Source organism: Podarcis cretensis (genome assembly GCF_951804945.1).
Source record: "Podarcis cretensis genome assembly, chromosome: 5".
NCBI classification, from domain to species: domain Eukaryota; kingdom Metazoa; phylum Chordata; class Lepidosauria; order Squamata; family Lacertidae; genus Podarcis; species Podarcis cretensis.
The window spans coordinates 1,848,206-1,867,105 of record NC_137174.1 but is presented as its reverse complement, the minus strand read 5'-3'; the positions used below and the strand labels follow the sequence as shown (position 1 = coordinate 1,867,105).

Sequence of the window (18,900 nt, the reverse complement as noted above, 5' to 3'; positions counted from 1 at the left end):
GGATCCTCCTTTTACATCCCTCCATTGTGAGGATGTATGTGATCCATAGCATAACTCATTCTCTTATGCCATGGCTGATCACATTACTCAGCAGCATTTACTGAATGACTTTTTCAGAGAGGTAGACAGGCTTTTGCAGAAGACATGCCAATTCTTCTTTAGCAACACATGCTCTCCTATATACCTGAATATATTTAATAGTGATTTCCACAGAACAGACATTAAGCAAGCAGGACTAGTTTTCTGAATTCACCACAGAGCCCTTTCAAAAATAATATTGGACGGGCTACGACAGCCAATTTCAGCAACTAAGTTACATGCTTTTGTTAGAAGATCAGCAATTTCACCTTTGAGTTTTTAAGAACTTTTGGCTGAGTAACATCCAGAGCTAGCAACTTGTTCATTTTTTTAGTTGCCCATAAGGCCACCTAATAGCGTCACCACTATATTTGTGTTCAAAAACGGATTTCAGGACAACATGCAAAGAAAATTTAAAAATTTAAAATTTACGAATCTACTTAACCAACAATGCAATAAAACTAAGAGGAATAGCACCATTCCACTATATTCCTCAGCTTTTCAGACTCCCTTCCTGAAAAACTTAGTTCAGGCACAGGTTTCTGCCCTACATCTTCCACAAAGAGGACATAAACAAACAAATAATTCAGCTTTTCCTTATAATGCTTCAGCATTCCTTTAACTCCCTTGTCTCCTGTCCAGCTGCTTCCCTAGCTAATTTCCTGTTTCTGGTATAATTAATTTTTTATTTCCAATTATACATTCATCAAATGTATAATTCTCCATTTTTTAATTTCATTTTTGTCTGCAAAATTCTTTTGCTGAATATTGTGGTTCTTTTTGTTCTCCTTATTTGAGCAAGAGTTCTTGTTTCTGAAGGAACTTTTTTGCCCTCAATAGTTTCCTCTGCTCTGTTCTCCTGGAAACCTCTGAAGTAAGGGGCAACCAGAGAAAGGCCTCTAATAACTATCAGCTGCTGGACGGGTTTGTGGGAAAGGTGAAACTTCAGGTAACTATGTCACGACCCTGCCCAGAGAGAGGCTTGGTGGAATTTAAGAAAAGAAGCAAAGGGCAAACACATGGAGACTTTTTGGAAGCTGGTTGCCAAAGGCTGGCCCAACCTTACAACCAGAGTCGAGTATCGTATCCCTGCAAGGACTTGGGAATCCCATTTTAATAGTATACATGCTACTGGGCAAACAGGGCAAGAGGTAGCACAGAATAAAAGGGTAAATACATGTAACCTTCCAAACTGGCCCCCAGTAACCATCTTGGAAATTAAGAGTCTTATCTCTATGCGCAAAAGAGGCAAGGCCCCCAAACACGATGGTATTCCACCTGAAGTATTTAAATCCAGCTTCAACTGGTGGATGCCCGTGTTGGTAGCTTTATTCACAAGCATTGATCTTTCAGCATGTATCCCTGAGGACTGGGGTCTAGTGTTAATCTTTCCAATATATAAAAAGGGAAAAGAACAAAACCTGCAAACTACAGACCCATTAATCTACCCAACATTATTAGGAAACTGTATGTCAGCCATCTATTGGGAAAACGACAGGCTGTCTTGAACAAGAAAAAATTCCAAATGACGAGCAGGCAGGCTCCAGGAAGAAGGACCGGCTAAGGGAGCTGGGCATGTTTAGTCTGGAGAAGAGGAGGTTAAGGGGTGATATGATAGCCATGTTCAAATATATAAAAGGATGTCACATAGAGGAGGGAGAAAGGTTGTTTTCTGCTGCTCCAGAGAAGCGGACACGGAGCAATGGTTCCAAACTACAAGAAAGAAGATTCCACCTAAACATTAGGAAGAACTTCCTGACAGTAAGAGCTGTTTGACAGTGGAATTTTCTGCCAAGGAGTGTGGTGGAGTCTCCTTCTTTGGAGGTCTTTAAGCAGAGGCTTGACAACCATATGTCAGGAGTGCTCTGATGGTGTTTCCTACTTGGCAGGGGGTTGGACCCGATGGCCCTTGTGGTCTCTTCCAACTCTATGATTCTAGGATTCTATGATTCTAAGGATCAATCCACAGTGGGCTTGTCCTACAGCACTTGGTTGAGAAATACACAGCCCCAGTTGGAGGTGCGCTTTATGCTGCCTTCAATGATTTTAAATCTACTTTTGACCTTATACCAAGACAGAAGCTGTGGGACAAGATGGAAGAAACAAATATAGACTGTCATTTACTGACTTTGATACGCTGCCTCTATGAAAACACTCGTTTGCGGCTGAGATGTAATAGCAAAGGTCATCTATCCTGCTCTACCCCTTCTCTCAATGGAGTAAAACAGGGATGCGCCCTTGCCCCTACTCTCTTTATTTTTTATATAAATTCTTTGGTAGGAAGCTTACAAGTGCAACACACTCAATATCCTAGTCTGTCAAACAAAGCCCTGCAAATTATATTATATGCATACGATGTAGTACTCTTGTCTCTCACAAAAGTGGACTTGAGGTGATTGTTGAGAGCCTTGGGGAATTATTGCAAAAAGGAATAATTGCAAATTAATTATGATAAAACTAAGATTATTATGTTCTCTAGGAAAAGGATGAAATACAGATGGCAAATGAACAGCCATAAAATAGAGCAGGTAACTTCCTATAGGTATCTAGGAATGATATAGCTCTCAACAGGTACATAGAAGTTACAACTGAAAAATGCTGTTGCAAATATACAAAGAAGCTTAAAGGCACTTCTCTCGTTCTTCTTTAAAAGTGGAGGACAATACATCCCCTTCTGCTATTCAAGTTTTTACAGCAAAGATTCTAGCTCAGCTGCTATATGGAGAATGCAGAACCATATTTTTTGTCTACCTTAAATAGAGCATTAAGTTGGTAATAGTTTACCAGGCGGTACATACTCTTTAATTTCTTCTATTATTTTTCATTTTTGGTCCCCCCCCCCCCCAAGATCCAACAGATCTCTGTATGTACCCCACTGTTTCTCCATATTAATCTTTTTCCTAGCTATTGCTTCTGTCAGGGATAACCATAGTGGTGTCTTTCTTTCCAGTAGGTTTTTGTGTTTGCCCAGACTCTAATCAAGTTCTTTCTGATCACATAATAATAATAATAATAATAATAATAATAATAATAATAATTTTTATTTATACCCCGCCCTCCCCAGCCAAGGCCGGGCTCAGAGCGGCTTACAAGCAATAATAAAAACAAGTTGAATGATTACAACTTAAAAACAAAATTAAAATACATTAAAATATTGAAACATTAAAATATTAAAATGTAGCCTCATCGCAGGAGGAGAAGGAAAAGAAAAAAGAAAGAGAGGGAGGGAATAAAATTGGCTCCAAGCCAAAGGCCAGGCGGAACAACTCTGTCTTACAGGCCCTGCGGAAAGAAATCAGATCCTGCAGGGCCCTGGTCTCATGAGGCAGAGCGTTCCATCAGGCCGTTCCACCAGACCAGAGTTGAAAAGGCCCTGGCTCTGGTTGAAGCTAATCTAACTTCCTTAGGGCCTGGGACCACTAGGGTGTTGCTATTTATGGACCTTGAGGCTCTCCGTGGGGCATACCGGGAGAGGCTGTCCCGTAGGTACGAGGGTCCTAGGCCATGAAGGGCTTGAAAGGTCAAAATCAGCACCTTAAATCTGACTCTGTACTCCACCGGGAGCCAGTGCAGCTTGAAAAGCACTGGGTGAATATGCTCCCATGGCAGAGACCCCGTGAGGAGCCTCGCTGCAGCATTCTGCACCTGCTGGAGTTTCTGGGACAGCTTCAAGGGCAGCCCCGCGTAGAGCGAATTACAGTAGTCAAGCCTGGAGATGACCGTCGCATGGATCACTGTGGCCAGGTCGGGGCGGGAAAGGTAAGGGACCAACTGCTTGATGCAGCGAAGGTGGAAAAATGTCGCCTTGGCTGTTGCTGTAACTTGCGCCTCCATGGAAAGGGAGGCATCAAGGATTACACCCAAACTCTTAACAGAAGGCAATGGCACTAATTGGGCCCCCACAAGAGAAGGGATTTGGTCCCTCATCTCCATGCCATCCTGACCCAGCCAGAAGACCTCTGTCTTCGAAGGATTTAGTTTCAATCGGACTCCCATGAAACCATCCAGCCACAGCTTCCACGCATCTGATCACTGTATCCGGGGCCAAGTCAGTGTGGCCATCCATCAGCAGATAGAGCTGAGTGTCATCAGCATATTGGTGACAGCCCAGCCCAAAGCTCCCGATAATCTGGGCAAGGGGGCGCATAAAGATGTTAAAAAGCCTTTGATAATATATCATGGGATTTTATGTTGAAAAATCTGGAATTTATGGAGGTGGGGAAGGAATTTCTTAATGGAATAAAGGCAATATATACTGAACAAAGAGCTAAGTTAATTGTAAACAATGTGACTACGGAAGAAATAGGGATAACTAAAGGTACACGACAAGGGTGTCCACTTTTGCCATTGTTATTCATCATGGTCCTAGAAGTCTTTCTAAATGCTATAAGAGAAAATAAGGAAATAAAAGGGGTAGAATTAGGCCGGAATGAGTACAAGGTTAAAGCCTTTGCCGATGATCTGGTTCTAACGGTGGAAGAACCCTTAGAGAGCACCAAAAATATTCTTGTGGAGGTGGAGAGATTCGGTCAAGTGGCAGGTTTTAAGTTGAACAAGAGAAAGACCAAAATAATTGCTAAGAATATGGATCAAGAAACGATAGAAATAATGCAACAGCAAATAGGAATAGAAGTAGTGAAGAAGGTGAAATATCTTGGTATTTGGTTAACCCCTAAGAGTATTTTTTTAAAAATATATTTTATTAAGGGTTTTCTTGTTTTACAGTGTAAGTGTAATGCCTCGTATTTTTTTTTTCCCGTGTAACATTTTTACAAATCCATTTCATTTGTTGAGGCATTAGGGGGAGAAGAAAAAAGAAAAGAAAAAAAAAGAAGAAAGGAGGGTGGAAGGAGGGGAGATGGATGGGGGTGGGGTGGGGTAGCGGTGTTTCTATTATGCTTAATGTATGTAGTTTGGTGTCAGCGTGCTTGTGTTGTGCACTTGTGTTCCTTTGGTGGTGAGAGAGGTTGGGGTTGGCCTAGGATGTGATTGTTTGTTTGTGATTGGCTGTGGTGATCTTTGTTTTCGTGTGTGAGTGAGGTGGGTGGGTGTTTTGGATCAAGTTAGCCATATTGATTTGTATGCTGTTGGTGGATTATTGTCATTGTCCTGTTGGGCTGTGTATGTGATAAAGGGGAGCCATACCGGGGTGAAGGTGTCTTCTTCTGTTTGTCCCCGTGTCAGTTTCAGTTTGTTAGTTAATTTTTCTAGTAGGGCTGTTTCCCATACTATTTGGTACCATTGGTCCATGCTTACTCCTGACAGGTCTCTCCAGTGTCTGGTTATGGTGTTTCTGGCTGCTGAAAGTAGGTGGGTTATGAGTTCTTTGTGGAGTAAATGGGCATTGTTGTCTTGGAAGATGTAACCCCTAAGAGTATTGATTTATATCAGAATAATTATATACCAGTGTGGAATGGAATAAAGAAAGATCTGGAGGTGTGGGGACGAATGAAATTATCGATGTCGGGAAGGATTTCAACGATAAAGATGAGCATTCTGCCAAAATTATTATTTTTGTTCCAAACAATTCCAGTAATCAGAGGGACGGCTGTTTTTAAGGAATGGCAAAGAACAATTTCAAGGTATATCTGGCAGGGTAAGAAGCCAAGAATTCAATTTAAGTTATTAACAGACGCGAAAGAAAGAGGTGGCTTCGCCCTGCCAGACCTGAAATTATATTACGAAGCATCATGTCTCTGCTGGTTAAAGGAATGGATAAAATTAGATAATACGGAGTTGTTAGATTTAGAAGGATTTGATAATAGATTATTTATGGTCTGGAAAGAAGAAAGGTCATTTAGGTTTTGAGAACCACATTTTCTGAAGATCGCTGAAATAAGTTTGGGATAGGTATAAAAACCTACTCGAGTCAAAAACTCCACACTGGTTGTCTCCATTAGAGGTTATGAGTGTTAAAAAAACTAATATGAGGAAAAATTGGATTACATATGGAGAGTTAATTGTTAAGGAAGGGGGGAGGTGGAAAATGAAACCTTATGAAGAGGTAAAAGAGCATGTATATGATTGGTTGCATTACTTACAAACAAATGAAATGTTTAAGAAGGACTTTAAAGAATATGGTTACGCAGAGAAAGAGTCAAAATTTCAAACAGAAATAATAAACAATGAATATAAAATATTATCCAAAATGTATAAAATTCTGCTGGAATGGCATACAAAAGATGAGGAAGTTAAATCGGTTATGATAAAATGGGCCAGGGATTTCGGATATAATATACAAATGGACGATTGGATTAAATTATGGAATGAAAATATGAGATTTACTGTATGTACAGCGTTAAAAGAAAATATTATGAAAATGATGTATAGATGGTACATCACACCGGTAAAACTTGCAAAAATGTATAAAACATGTAAGAAATGTTGGAAATGTAAAGAAAAGGATGGTACTTTCTATCATATGTGGTAGGAATGTAGAAAGGTGAAGAGCTTCTGGGAATTAATTTATAATGAACTGAAGAAAATGTTGAAATATTCATTTGTTAAGAAACCAGAGGCTTTCCTTTTAGGAATTATAGGAAATGAAATAAATAGAAAGGATTGTAAACTCTTTCAATATGCAGTAACAGCGGCGAGAATATTACTGGCCCAGAATTGGAAACAATAACAAGTACCAACATTAGAGGAGTGGAGAATGAAGCTGATGGATTATGCAGAACTGGACAAATTGACAGGAAAGATTAGATATCTATGAGACCAAAAGTTTATCGAGGACTGGGGAAAGTTGGTGGACTATTGGGAAAGCATAAGTGATAGACAAATAACGTTAGTGGCATTTAAAGAAGCTCTGTAAAAGTCAAAGAAATATTGCAAAAAAGTTAAACAGGTTTCAAAGGGTATATTGAAAGGCAATAGTGAATTTAAGAAATGTGTATTTAAAAATTAAATTTGGATGATTATCAGAGAGGCTGAAGGAAGTCTAAAAGTGAAAAATTTGTTAAAGTTGAAATGTGATGTGTTATGTATTTTTATTTGGAAATTAATAAAAAAATTATATACAAAAAAAAAAAAGCATCGGGGAGAGAATTGTTGGAGAATAGTTGAAGAAGCTCTTGTAAATTTGGGCTTTGCCATACCACATACACCTGTGCCGTCCATATTTAACAACATGCCCTCCCGAATCTAGCAGTTGGGTGTTCTTCAGTAAGTTCCATTCCTTAATCCAGCACAAACACAATGCCTCAAAGTATAATCATATGCTTTATTCTGGGTTTCTTCCCCAGCCAGATAAATTTGGATCATTCTTTTTGCATCGTGCATCAATAAGTATTGGTACTGTTTGAAACAGAAACAGTATTTTTGGGACAACATTCATTTCTATAGTAGAGATTTCCTTCCCAAAAGGACAACTGCATTCTACCCCGTATTTTCAGATCTTTCTTGATTTCTTTCCATTTCTTCACATAGTTATCATTAAAAATATTATGGTTGTTAGCCGTTATTCATAATACCAGGTATTTCACTTTTCCCCTCTATTTTTATTTCTAAATTATTTTTTGACTGTCCATCCATTTTTTTAACTAAAATTTTAGTTTCATCTTTATTTAGTTTAAAGCCTGCTAATTTCCCAAACTCCAGTGCCTCTGGGGTACTTTCCAGAGGTTGTTCTAATGTCAGGACCATGTCGTCTGTGAAAGCTTTTGACTTAAATCCTAACACAGGGATACGATAAAGCAAAAGTGAAAATTTCACAAAGAATTAGAAATATTGAACTACGAACCCATTTAGCTCAAGCTGATCTATATCCTATGCTTTGGACAAACAGAATGGTCCCGGCACTTCCAAATTATTTGACGAATTTGAACATCCCCAAATTTAGAAAGGCATTAAGCAAGCTAAATTCAATGTCTTGCCATCTGCACTATTGGAAGACAGATACAGAAAGATTCCTCATGGTGAGAGGGTCTGCCCATGTAAGAGGGGTCAAAGTGAAGCAGTGGGCCGTGTTCCATTCCACTGTAGATTTTATACAGATCCCAGAGCCTCTCTCATAAGCCCACTTGTACAAAAAGTACCAGGGAAAATGGAGGAATATTATTTAAATTAGCTCTTGTCTTACTGGAATCCATGTCACTAGAAATGCAGCTAGATTTTGTGCAATAGCCATAAGTCAAAGAATGTAATGCAAAAGATTACACAGCTGCACAGTCATAAACCATTACAGCTTATAGTTAATTTTTCTTATTCTTTAAATTCTTAAATGGAGTTCTTATTTCCTTAGATATACATTTTAAGTCTATTTAATTAGTATATTGATTGTTAAATTGGTTGTTTTTATCGTTTTTGTAAAGAACTATACAGAAATTCCGGTTTCAGTATGGCCGTAATAATAAACATTCATGTCACAGCCCTGGGTCTTAAGTCATGGTTTAAACAGGAACTGCTTCTCCCTACCACACAGATCCGTAGCATTTGGTTTTAATTTTAAAATGAATACCTAGGACAAAGTCCTAGGTATTTTGCACCCCCAATTTGAACTCTGAATTCAAATTCAAAGATTCTTATTGCTACCCACCCGGCAACCTAAGATCACAGGGCAGGTTACACCAAAAAACTAACCAAAAAACCAACCAACCAACCAAAAAACCTAGACAAATAACAACATTCAATCTTTTTCCTTTGCAGCTGTAACTTAAATGTGATACAGTGGTACCTCGGGTTAAGAACTTAATTCATTCTGGAGGTCTGCTCTTAACCTGAAACTGTTCTTAACCTGAAGCACCACTTTAGCTAATGGGGCCTCCTGCTGCTGCCGTGCCACCGCTGCACGATTTCTGTTCTCATCCTGAAGCAAAGTTCTTAACCCGAGGTAATATTTCTGGGTTAGCGGAATCTGTAACATGAAGCGTATGTAACCTGAAGTGTATAACCCAAGGTACCACTGTACTTTATGAATTAGACACCTTTTTCAGTCTTCATGCAGGGTTACATAAAAAGTAGTCAAATTTTAAAAGCATCAAAGTTTGGCAGTAAAGGAAGAACTGGGAGCACACTTAGGTGTGAGTGTTACCAGTTTTTGCGTTTTGACCATGGCTCAGATTTTCCTGTAACTGAACTCATATGATGTTAGAAAAAGTGGCCATGGTTTGCCCAAAATGGTCTGGTGGGTCAACTTCCAAGGTCTGGTGGGCCTAATTAGGTTCCTGGACCAGAGAGTCCCCTTCACCACCATATATAGGAAAACAGCACTTATCTTTAAAGGTTGGCAGTGAATTTTGAGTACTAAGTCAGTATCATACCACTATTAAAAGTACTCAAAAACCTCAATCTTAAACACACTAAGCTGATTCACACCTTCTCAGCCTTAAGCTACTGCCTAGAGAGGTCCCCAAGAACACCATTTTTTGATATATGTGATGGACAGCACCATTCATTTACAAACCTACAGTCTTTCAAACATTATTTTCCACACAGGCTCAGTTCACACAAAAGCAAACTACAGCATTGCAAGAACAAGCAAGCATGTGGGTACCTAGAGCAAAAGAGTGGCCACTATGCTCCTGTCCAGTTGTTGCTGCAACACTACCCACAGGTAAGATATGGTTTAGTTTAGCATGACATGTAAACCTAGGTTTATGGTTTGTATTGTTTCCAACATATAAAGGTATGCCCTTGGTTCACCACTGTTGATTTACTGGGAGCAAGATAAACCATGACCCGAAGTTTGCACATAATGCTAAGCCAAGTCATAGCTTAGCTCTGCATTGTGTGGTAGCAGCAAGACTGGGGAAGTAAAGTGGCAATATAGCTGCATGTTTGCTCATTCTCACTAAGCCATGTTCATCTTAGTGTTATGTGCAAATGAGGCCACACTAATCTTCCAGAGCTCGAATATCTGGGTTGCAAAATAACTTACAATTCAAAAAGAAAAATCAGCTGTCAAGAACAAACTGAACATTGCCAGTTATGCAAACTATTATTATTTCATAACTCCAAGAAAAATCACCCTTCGTTTGCAATTTGTAATGCAGAAGGCTATCATTTTATATTCTGACAGTCTCAGCTTAGATGAGTCTTTAAAGGGCACAACTAATGTAGTAGATTTCAGAACTCTGCTATGGATAAATTTACAGATACTTGCCAGTTGCCAGCGCATATTTTAATTTAATGAGGAAAGTGGGGCTGCTTCTTTCATTCACACTGGAAGCACTGGTTGCGGGGGGGGCAGGGGGGGCAGCAGTAAGTTCTTAATATTTTACAAGTAGCTCCAAAGTGCAGTGTAATGTTAGAGGTCAGCTTTTAGTTTCGGCTGGCTACCTAAGCAGGCCAAAATGTGTGGGCCTCCCTTGTGTTTCCTGAACAAAAGTTTTATCTCTCGCCTCCAATAATAATACATGGCAATCATCTTTTGAAACTGAAGAATTTTCAAAGGTTGGTTGTGGTATGAGATAGAGATCTGTCAATTCAAAAGGAAGTTCTACTGAGCTTGCCCAAGCTATTGGACCCCCCTAAAGTACACTTTGGTCACCCCAGCAAACCAATTTAGTCACAGCACTGCCTACACTATTTTTTCTGTGCATTTGATCAACAGGCACATATTTTCCAAGCAGGGGATTAAAATACAGTACTTTTAAAAGGCACCATCGCTATAGCACTGTAGGGGAGACTCTGAAGAACTACATTTTATGAAGATTAATATAGGCTCATTTTTTAATAAAGCAAGTTAAGAAGTTTCCCTTTGGGATTCTCAGCAAATTGCAGTCTGATCTCTCTCTGCATTATGATCTCTCTCTACATTATGCTTCTAAACTCAAACATCTGAAATTTAACATACTATAAACATGATATTCAAGGGCTTCAATTGGTTCATATACTTGTACCACTGTTGTATTTATTTAGAATACAATCTCACAAAGTTTTTTTTTCTTTTTTTAAAGCAAAACACAACTCTTACCTATTTGTTCCATCCAGATTTGATTTGTGAATGAAGTTCAGTTTAGCATCTGCCCAATAGAGCTTCTGTTCTTCATAATCCAAGGTCAATCCATTTGGCCAATAAATATCTGCGTTGATTATAACTGAGCGGCTTGAGCCATCCATCCCAGCACGTTCTATCTTTGGCACTTCTCCCCAGTCTGTCCAGTACATGAACCTATTGTTTTTTAAAGGGAAATCAGATATTATGCACATTTTCCCCATACCCTTCAAGACCTTCTTCCAATCAACAGGAGGAACAAATAATAATCAATACTCGGATTATGTCAATTCTGTTTCACCCTGAGCTATATTATAGACATTTTAATTAAGCTTTTATATCACTTTTCTGCCAAACAGTACTCAAACCAACTTTGCACAGTGGCAGATAATATATGGTCACATGAAAAATAAAACTGTGGAAAAATTATTAGGTAGTAATAAGACTGAAAATAATGGCAACATTAAACATTAAAACATAAAAATCAACACATTTTCAGAACCACTGTCAAGTGAATGGGCCTTTCAGGTGCAACTGGGACGGCAAGGTTATAATATGGACAACACTGCTGAAAGTCTCTATCATCTTTTCATCCACTAATAACACCGAACTTGGGTGGCCCTATGCAGCTCTGGCCCACCCATAAGGTAGGGTGAGGCAGCTGCGACAGAACCACAAGATGCAGCGCCCTTGCGGATGTCCCGCCCACCCTGCCGTTGCCAGCTTCCACTGAAATCTTCCGAGATCTTGTGCACTCCACAAGATTGTGCAGAATCTTGCCAGAGCCCACCATCCTGGTCTCCACCTCATGGGCACTCCCACACCATCCAGGGAGGCTTTGGCAGCAGGCAGCAGAATGACAAGGAGGCAAAACAGGATGCGCCAAACATGGTCCTATGAATATGAAAGTAAGGTAGTGGTTTCTGCATACTCGCTACCTGCTAGGTATTCAGAAGTATAGTTATAAATTTTAAGAAAGAAACAGGCAACTATGCTCTTGGTCTTAGTGGCTGGAGTGCTGAGAGCAAACAAATATCTTAGCAACAACATTTTCCTGTATATTTCCGTGACTAAAAAGGGTGAGACTCAGAGGTTTGCTTTTTTCTTTTTAAAATAAAAGCTGAAGGTTCCTGAAAAACATTTTGCCACAGCCCCTCCCATGATTGGAATTAAGAGTAGAAAATTGATTCTACAGTTTGTTAAAATTCACTATGTCTTCCAACATCAGGAACACTGAGAAAGTGCTTTTTCATATACCTCAGTGGGGCCTTTTCAGGCTTCATATGCCAGACATAAACGGCACAAAGACTTCTCCACACTTAGGCTATTAGAAACATGTACAGCATCACACAGTGCAAATCATTCTAGCTTGAACAATATCCTAGACAGCAGTGCAAAACAACAATGAGTCATCACTGTATGTTCTACCTTCTATTTATTAATATTCCGCCTTTTCTTAATGAGAAAATGGCAGTCTCTTGGAAATACAGCTAATCTCTTCAGGCATTATATTCTATATATTTTAAAGATACACTTTAAAATGCAATCAATGTGGGATACACACAGCAAATGAATTTGCATTTATTTGTATCATACATATACATTTCTCAAAGTGCATTGAGTTCCTGCCACTCCCCATCAAGTGGGAAGCTCTGGAAAGGTTCTGGAACAATGAAGGAATACAACAGGTAGCAAAATAAATGATGTGGCTTTTATGTAAGGAAAGAGCAAGGGATCCTGTGCATTGACAGCTATCACTAAGCAGCCATCAATTTTTCAATATTAAATGCACATGGCATCCAAATTGAAAACACATGTACAGTGGTACCTCTAGTTGCGTTCCGCTCGTTATGGACTTTCAGCTTACGAACGCGGCAAACCCATAAGTGTTTACCTCCGTGTTCACCACACGCACATGTGCAGAAGTGATCTGTGCACTTCATGCATGCGCAAAAGTGCTCGATTGCACCGCGCACATGCGCGGAAGAGGCACTCTAGTTGTGGACTTTTTGGAGTGCGAACGGCACCCTGAAACAGATTAATTCCGCAACTAGAGGTACCACTGTACAATGCAAGCAATTATCACATGTCGCCAATGCTCTTCATGTAAGTCAGGGGTGTCCAACTGGTCAACTGCGATAGACTGGTCGATCCTCGGGAGGTTTGGGTTTGCGTGGGAAAAAGAGGATCCAGCCCCGCCCTCCATTTGCGCATGATTGCTAGAACGGAAGACGGAGTTTTCCCTGTGAGGCTGCTTGTTTCCTCTGATCGATCTTTCGGTGAGTGACTTTTTCCTCATCTCCCTAAAGAACCCCCAAAAAGCTCAACAACTTTGTCTTTCCTCCCTAAAAAAAAAGCTCACTGCCAGTTTTTTATTCTGTGAGTAAATCACAGTCTCTTTGGAGTTGGACGTCCCTGATGTAAGTAACTCACCGGCTTTCTCAGTAAGAATGAACACCACCTACTTATGCATACAAAATAGGAGTTCAGAGATAAGACAAATAGGAAATAAAAACCCACAGCTCCTATTATTTATCACACAAGTGGTTTTATTTGCAAGACCCATTTGAATAAGGGAAATCAGGAAAATCTTTATCAAGCTAGGACTAGAGGAAGGGTAATAAATAAGTGTTCCTTCAATCTTATAAAACAAACAGGGTCAAGAGAAGTTTTGTGTTTCTTTTATTGAAAGAGGAAAGGGCATAAAGATAAAATTCTATTGATATGCAATTTTTAAAAATAATTTTATGTTTTTAAACATCTCCAAAAATAAACCTTGAAAATTTTGCTCCCTATTTTAAGTTTACATCTAGTTTTTTTTTAAAAAAAAGATGCACACAAATACTTCATTGCAAGATGTCGATTTTAATTTATATCACGTCAACATAACGAACTTGACTCAAAGAGTGGGGAGGGGGGAGATGCAAATGACTTTCAGCTGTTAGCATGTAATGGAGACAAAATTATGTATTCAACTTATAAATGACTTATAAGTAACATATATATGTTACACCAGTGTTGAAATATCTACACTGGCTGTCTATTAGCTCCCAAGGGATGCTGAAGGTTTTGCTGTAATTTAAAGCCCTGCACAACTTGCAGACCACTGCCCCAGGTACAGACAAAGCGAAGGAGACCCTGCTGCTCATTCTGCAACATAGAATCATAGAATTCTAGAGTTGCAAGGGACCCCGAGGTCATCAAGTCCAACCCGCTGTGATACAGGAATCTCAACTAAATTATACAATAGAATAATAGAATTGTGAATTGTCACTTGGTGACAGCGCAGGAATAAGCCCTTCTTGGCAGCAGTACCCACCTTTTGGAATGCCCTACCTCAGTTAATTCCTGCAGCTAGGACAGTAATGATAGCTGTTTAAAACTTAAGCGGTTACCCAAGCTTTAATGGACTTTTTATTCTTTTGTACACTTGTCAATTTTGTTTGTGATATATAGTTGCGTTTTTCTACATTTTAAGGTACTTTTATTGAATGTTGTTTGCAGGTTTATTGTTCATGCATTTAAAACAAGGAATTTTTTATTACTGTGAATTTCAGTTTATAGATGGGGGAACGACATTCCTGACTGGGATGACTCTCCTCTACTGGAGACAGGCAGGGTCTTCAAGGAGACTTCCAGTTTGCTGCATAATGGTGTTGGGGCATGAGTCTGCTCCTCAGAGAAGGACCCGATTGTTCGAAGGGGTTTAGGAGGAAACACAAAGGCGCTGCGTATCCCCAAAAAGCTCAAGAGGGAGTCTTGAGCCCGGAGAAGATTCAGTGGCACCTTTTAAGGAGCTCTTTGCCACTTCGCAAGGAACTGGGCGGAGTAAAACTCCAGCGCAAGAAGCATCTATTGCCCCATGGCGAGAAGCCCTGAGCACCAAGTGGTAAATTTTCCACTTATTAACAAACGAAATTCTTACCTGATCAGCGTAAAATTTGACAGACTTTAATCTGACAACACAATGGGAGGGAAAAAGGAGGTCCCCCCAACGTGGTCTAAGCACTCACTGCAAGGAAAAATTATACAGGAGAAGAAAAGTAAAGGACTGAGATTGAATTTATCAGATTCAAAGGATCGCTAAGAAGAGGAGTTTAAGTGAACATTTAAATGGATGTTGAAACTAAGTTCTTGTTGAGGCAAGAAGAGGAGTAAAAACCTCCATATTCTTAAGGGGGTGAGTGACTGAGAACCCTTCTATTCCCATTCCAAACGTGGAGAGAATCAGTTTAAGGGGGGGGGGGGGCACAGACAAACATGACGGTAACTTTATAATACACAAAAAGGCCCATCAGTAAATGGATTCAGGACATGCCAGCTTTGGCAGCAGATAAAAATTACAAAAAAGCAGAGTTGCCATACACCCAGGAATTCCTGGACGTGTCTTCTCTTGGGGGTCCTACATGTCCATTGTGTGTGTGTGTGTGTGTGTGTGTGTGTGTGTGTGTGTGTGTGTGTGACATTTTAAAGCAACTGTCCTGGATCTTTATATATATATATATATATATATATATATATATGTGTGTGTGTGTATGTGTGTGTGTGTGTGCGCACACACACACACACACACACACACACACACAGGTGACCTGGGCTCTGGTTCAGGTTCTGGACAACCTGGGCTTTGGCGTGGGCAGCCCGGGCCCTAGTTCAGGCTCTGGCTCAGCTACAGCCAAGAGACTATTGGACGATTGCCCTAAAACAGTTCAGCGACTTTTTGTGTCCAGATTTTGACCTCTTAACATATGGCAACCCTAAAAAAGGGACAAGTTCACAGCAATAAGGCAAGAATTCATTGATATCTATGTAGTCTCTTGTGAAAATGAAGGTGCCTTCTATAAGAAGATATTCAGGTGCATCCCCCCCCTTTTTTGTTCTGTCTTCTTTCTGGTTCTATTATAACTGAACAACACAAGGTGGGTCTAAAATATTATTTCTCTTCAAAGCCAAAAAGTCATTTCTCACATTACCTCTTCTTATAAAAATCTGTTTAAATCCATCTAATGACTGTGTAATGAAGGTAAGGGCTCAAGTGATCTCATGATTGATGAATACAAAGTGTTGCATGTCTTGTTGTACCCTTGTTTATAAGGTTCATTGCTCCAGTTGTATTTTAAACTGTACCATAAAAATAAATCTTATTATGTAATATGTATCTTTACAATATACAAATCTTTCTCAAAATTCATTTAAAGTGATTTAGTTCATTGTTTGTTTTGATTCATCTGGGCTTTACTCCAACCGCTTCACTCTAGACTTTTTAGATCTCCAGAGTAGAAACTAATCTAGTTAACAGCTGTCATTTCTCTACCTTTAAGATTTATTCACAGGAGTTACTACATATCTACAAAAATATCTGTGAAACAACCAACAAGAAGAAATTGGGTTTAACACAATATCTATTTTGTCACCTTGACTTGTAGTTGAAGAGGATATTAAACATATGCAAAAGCAGATTGCCCCCTATTTAAAAGCATATTCATTTTGGATCATACCAGGTTGTGGTCACTGTAAGAAAAGAAAGTACAATGGTACCTGGGGTTAAGAACTTAATTCGTTCTGGAGGTCCGTTCTTAACCTGAAACTGTTCTTAACCTGAAGCACCACTTTAGCTAATGGGGCCTCCTGCTGCCGCCGCGCAATTGCTGCGCAATTTCTGTTCTCATCCTGAAGCAAAGTTTTTAACCCGAGGTACTATTTCTGGTTTAGCAGAGTCTGTAACCTGAAGCATCTGTAACCTGAAGCGTCTGTAACCTGAGGTACCACTGTAAATATACAAAGAGAGTGACTGTGCTTGAGGCAGTAAAACAAATAGAAGATTAGGATAGGCCAGCAAGAGATGAGGATACACCAAAACCCACAGGCTTAAAACTATTGAGCAACATGTTTATATATCACTGCTATATGTATGTTCACCAATGGTGTAAGATTTCTTAATGTAACACATGACTTTCAATAGCAGGCTGAGAGAAGTGATCTGGGAGATATTAAAAAGTCATCTGGAAAGAAAAATAATAATAAAATGGAAGGGAACCAAATGCATGCCAATAATTGTGCGCATCCCCTGCATAACTCCTTATGAGACATGCTAAGCAGCCAATCTTGTCAGAACCTTCAAACTATGAACATTCGTTTCAACTTCAAAAGGGAATGTCAGAGGAAAGAGAACTTGCTTAAATGAGAACCAGATGAGTTCCAACTTCCTATCCTGTTCCATTGCCAAGAAGCAACAACACAAATGCCATTTGCCATTCCCATTGAAGACTGCAGCAGAATATTAGCCATTTGCCATTCCCATTGAAGACTGCAGCAGAATAGATCAGCAAAATTAGTATAGCAATGCATCTTAAATTAATTCTATATAGTGGGGAAATATGAGATGTCACTGCTAATGAGAGCAACTAATGTGAATTTACCACAAAGGTTTGTCAAAGGAGGAATATTGCTTGTGATGAAGAATGGGTTAGAAATGTTTCTTTAAAAATAAACAAACATATGATGCTGATTTCAGTCAGTCAGATAATTGATTCATCTAGCCTAGTATTGGCTACTCCCGCCTTTGCTAACCTCATTCCATCCAGATGTTTTGGACTGCAACTTCTGTTCATGCTGCCTGGGACTGATGGGAATTACAGTCTGAACTGGCCTACTTTTATCATGGAGTGTTCCAAGTTGTCAGGGAAAGATTCTTCCCCAGATCTGATACCCAAGATCCTTTAACTAGAGATGCAAAAGACTGAATCAGCAACTTAAAGTATGCAAAGCATTTGCTCTATCACAATTCTATTCAGCCTAATAGAAACAGGTTCATCCCCAGTCCAAGTGTCTAGTGTCTTTAGAAACAATATATAACTGTAAAAAGAAGAAGAAACATATTACAAGGAACTATTTACACATCACACTGTTAATTACCAACCAAGAGGAGCCCTGGCAAAGAGGGAAAACTGAAATTCCCCAGAGTGCTCAAATTCCTATGGATCAACAGTGCAAGATGAGAAAGGGATCAGAGAGGAGAATGAAAGGTGACAGTCCAAGTTCATTCATACAGGGGTCTCCCACCAATGTCTGAAGCTGCACTGGTAGTCTATGCAAATTCTTCTGCTCTTTGTTGCAAATAAACAAATCAATAAATTGAATAAAAATGGAAATTGCAGAATGCACAAAAAGTATACATTTCCTACAAAAAGAGACACAAAACGTTTGATTCCTAAGTATGCTAACAACCTAATAGTTTGGTTCCAGGTGGTGCCTAGGAAGTTAGAATTATTTTCCCAACCCTGATTAATAGGGCTGCGCAATGTATCAATACATTGTCCAACACCGGTTTGTAGACCACATTGTGAGAAGAGTTTGAAAACAATTATGTGAAGCACAACCTTCAAAACTCCATGGCAGTGGTGCCAGCTCCAGAGACCCTGGAGGCCCAGGCACCTACAAAACGTTTGCTTTGAGTGGCCAGCTCTGACTTGTCACCACCTTACCTCTGGCACTCCGGCACAAGTTCTAAAAAATGCACACTAGAAAACAAATATATGTACTGCTTACAAAAGTATAGGAGAATAACATTGTTTGTCTCATTTTGAAGACCAGCAAAAGTAAACAGTTCAGTCTAATGAGGTTAGGCATTCAGTAATTGAATAGCCATGACAGAAAAAGCCAGTACCCTGAATAGCTTCACTTACTGATTGCTAAGCTTCAGGAGAAAGGGTAAAATAGGCAATACCATTCAAAAGTCAACCCATAGAACAGAAACGCACAACTTGGCAGTACAGTGGTACCTTGGGTTATGAACTTAAGTCAATCCGGAGGTCCATTCTTAACCTGAAACCGTTCTTAACCTGAGGTAACATTTTAGCTAATGGGGCCTCCCGCTGCCGCTGCAT

General features: G+C 39.6%; 1 protein-coding gene across 4 annotated transcripts in view; it reads right to left on the bottom strand.

Annotated features, from left to right (window-relative positions):
* Positions 1-18,900, bottom strand: part of LRP6 (LDL receptor related protein 6) — a 105,663-nt gene that overhangs the window by 63,893 nt on the left and 22,870 nt on the right. For 2 of the 4 annotated variants that reach the window (XM_079975085.1, XM_079975086.1), the window contains exon 3: positions 10,994-11,191. The exons of the other annotated variants lie outside the window; for them this stretch is intronic. In XM_079975085.1, the coding sequence (XP_079831211.1) occupies positions 10,994-11,191 (198 nt within the window). The remainder of the gene's footprint in view (positions 1-10,993; positions 11,192-18,900) is intronic. 4 annotated transcript variants of the gene reach the window in all.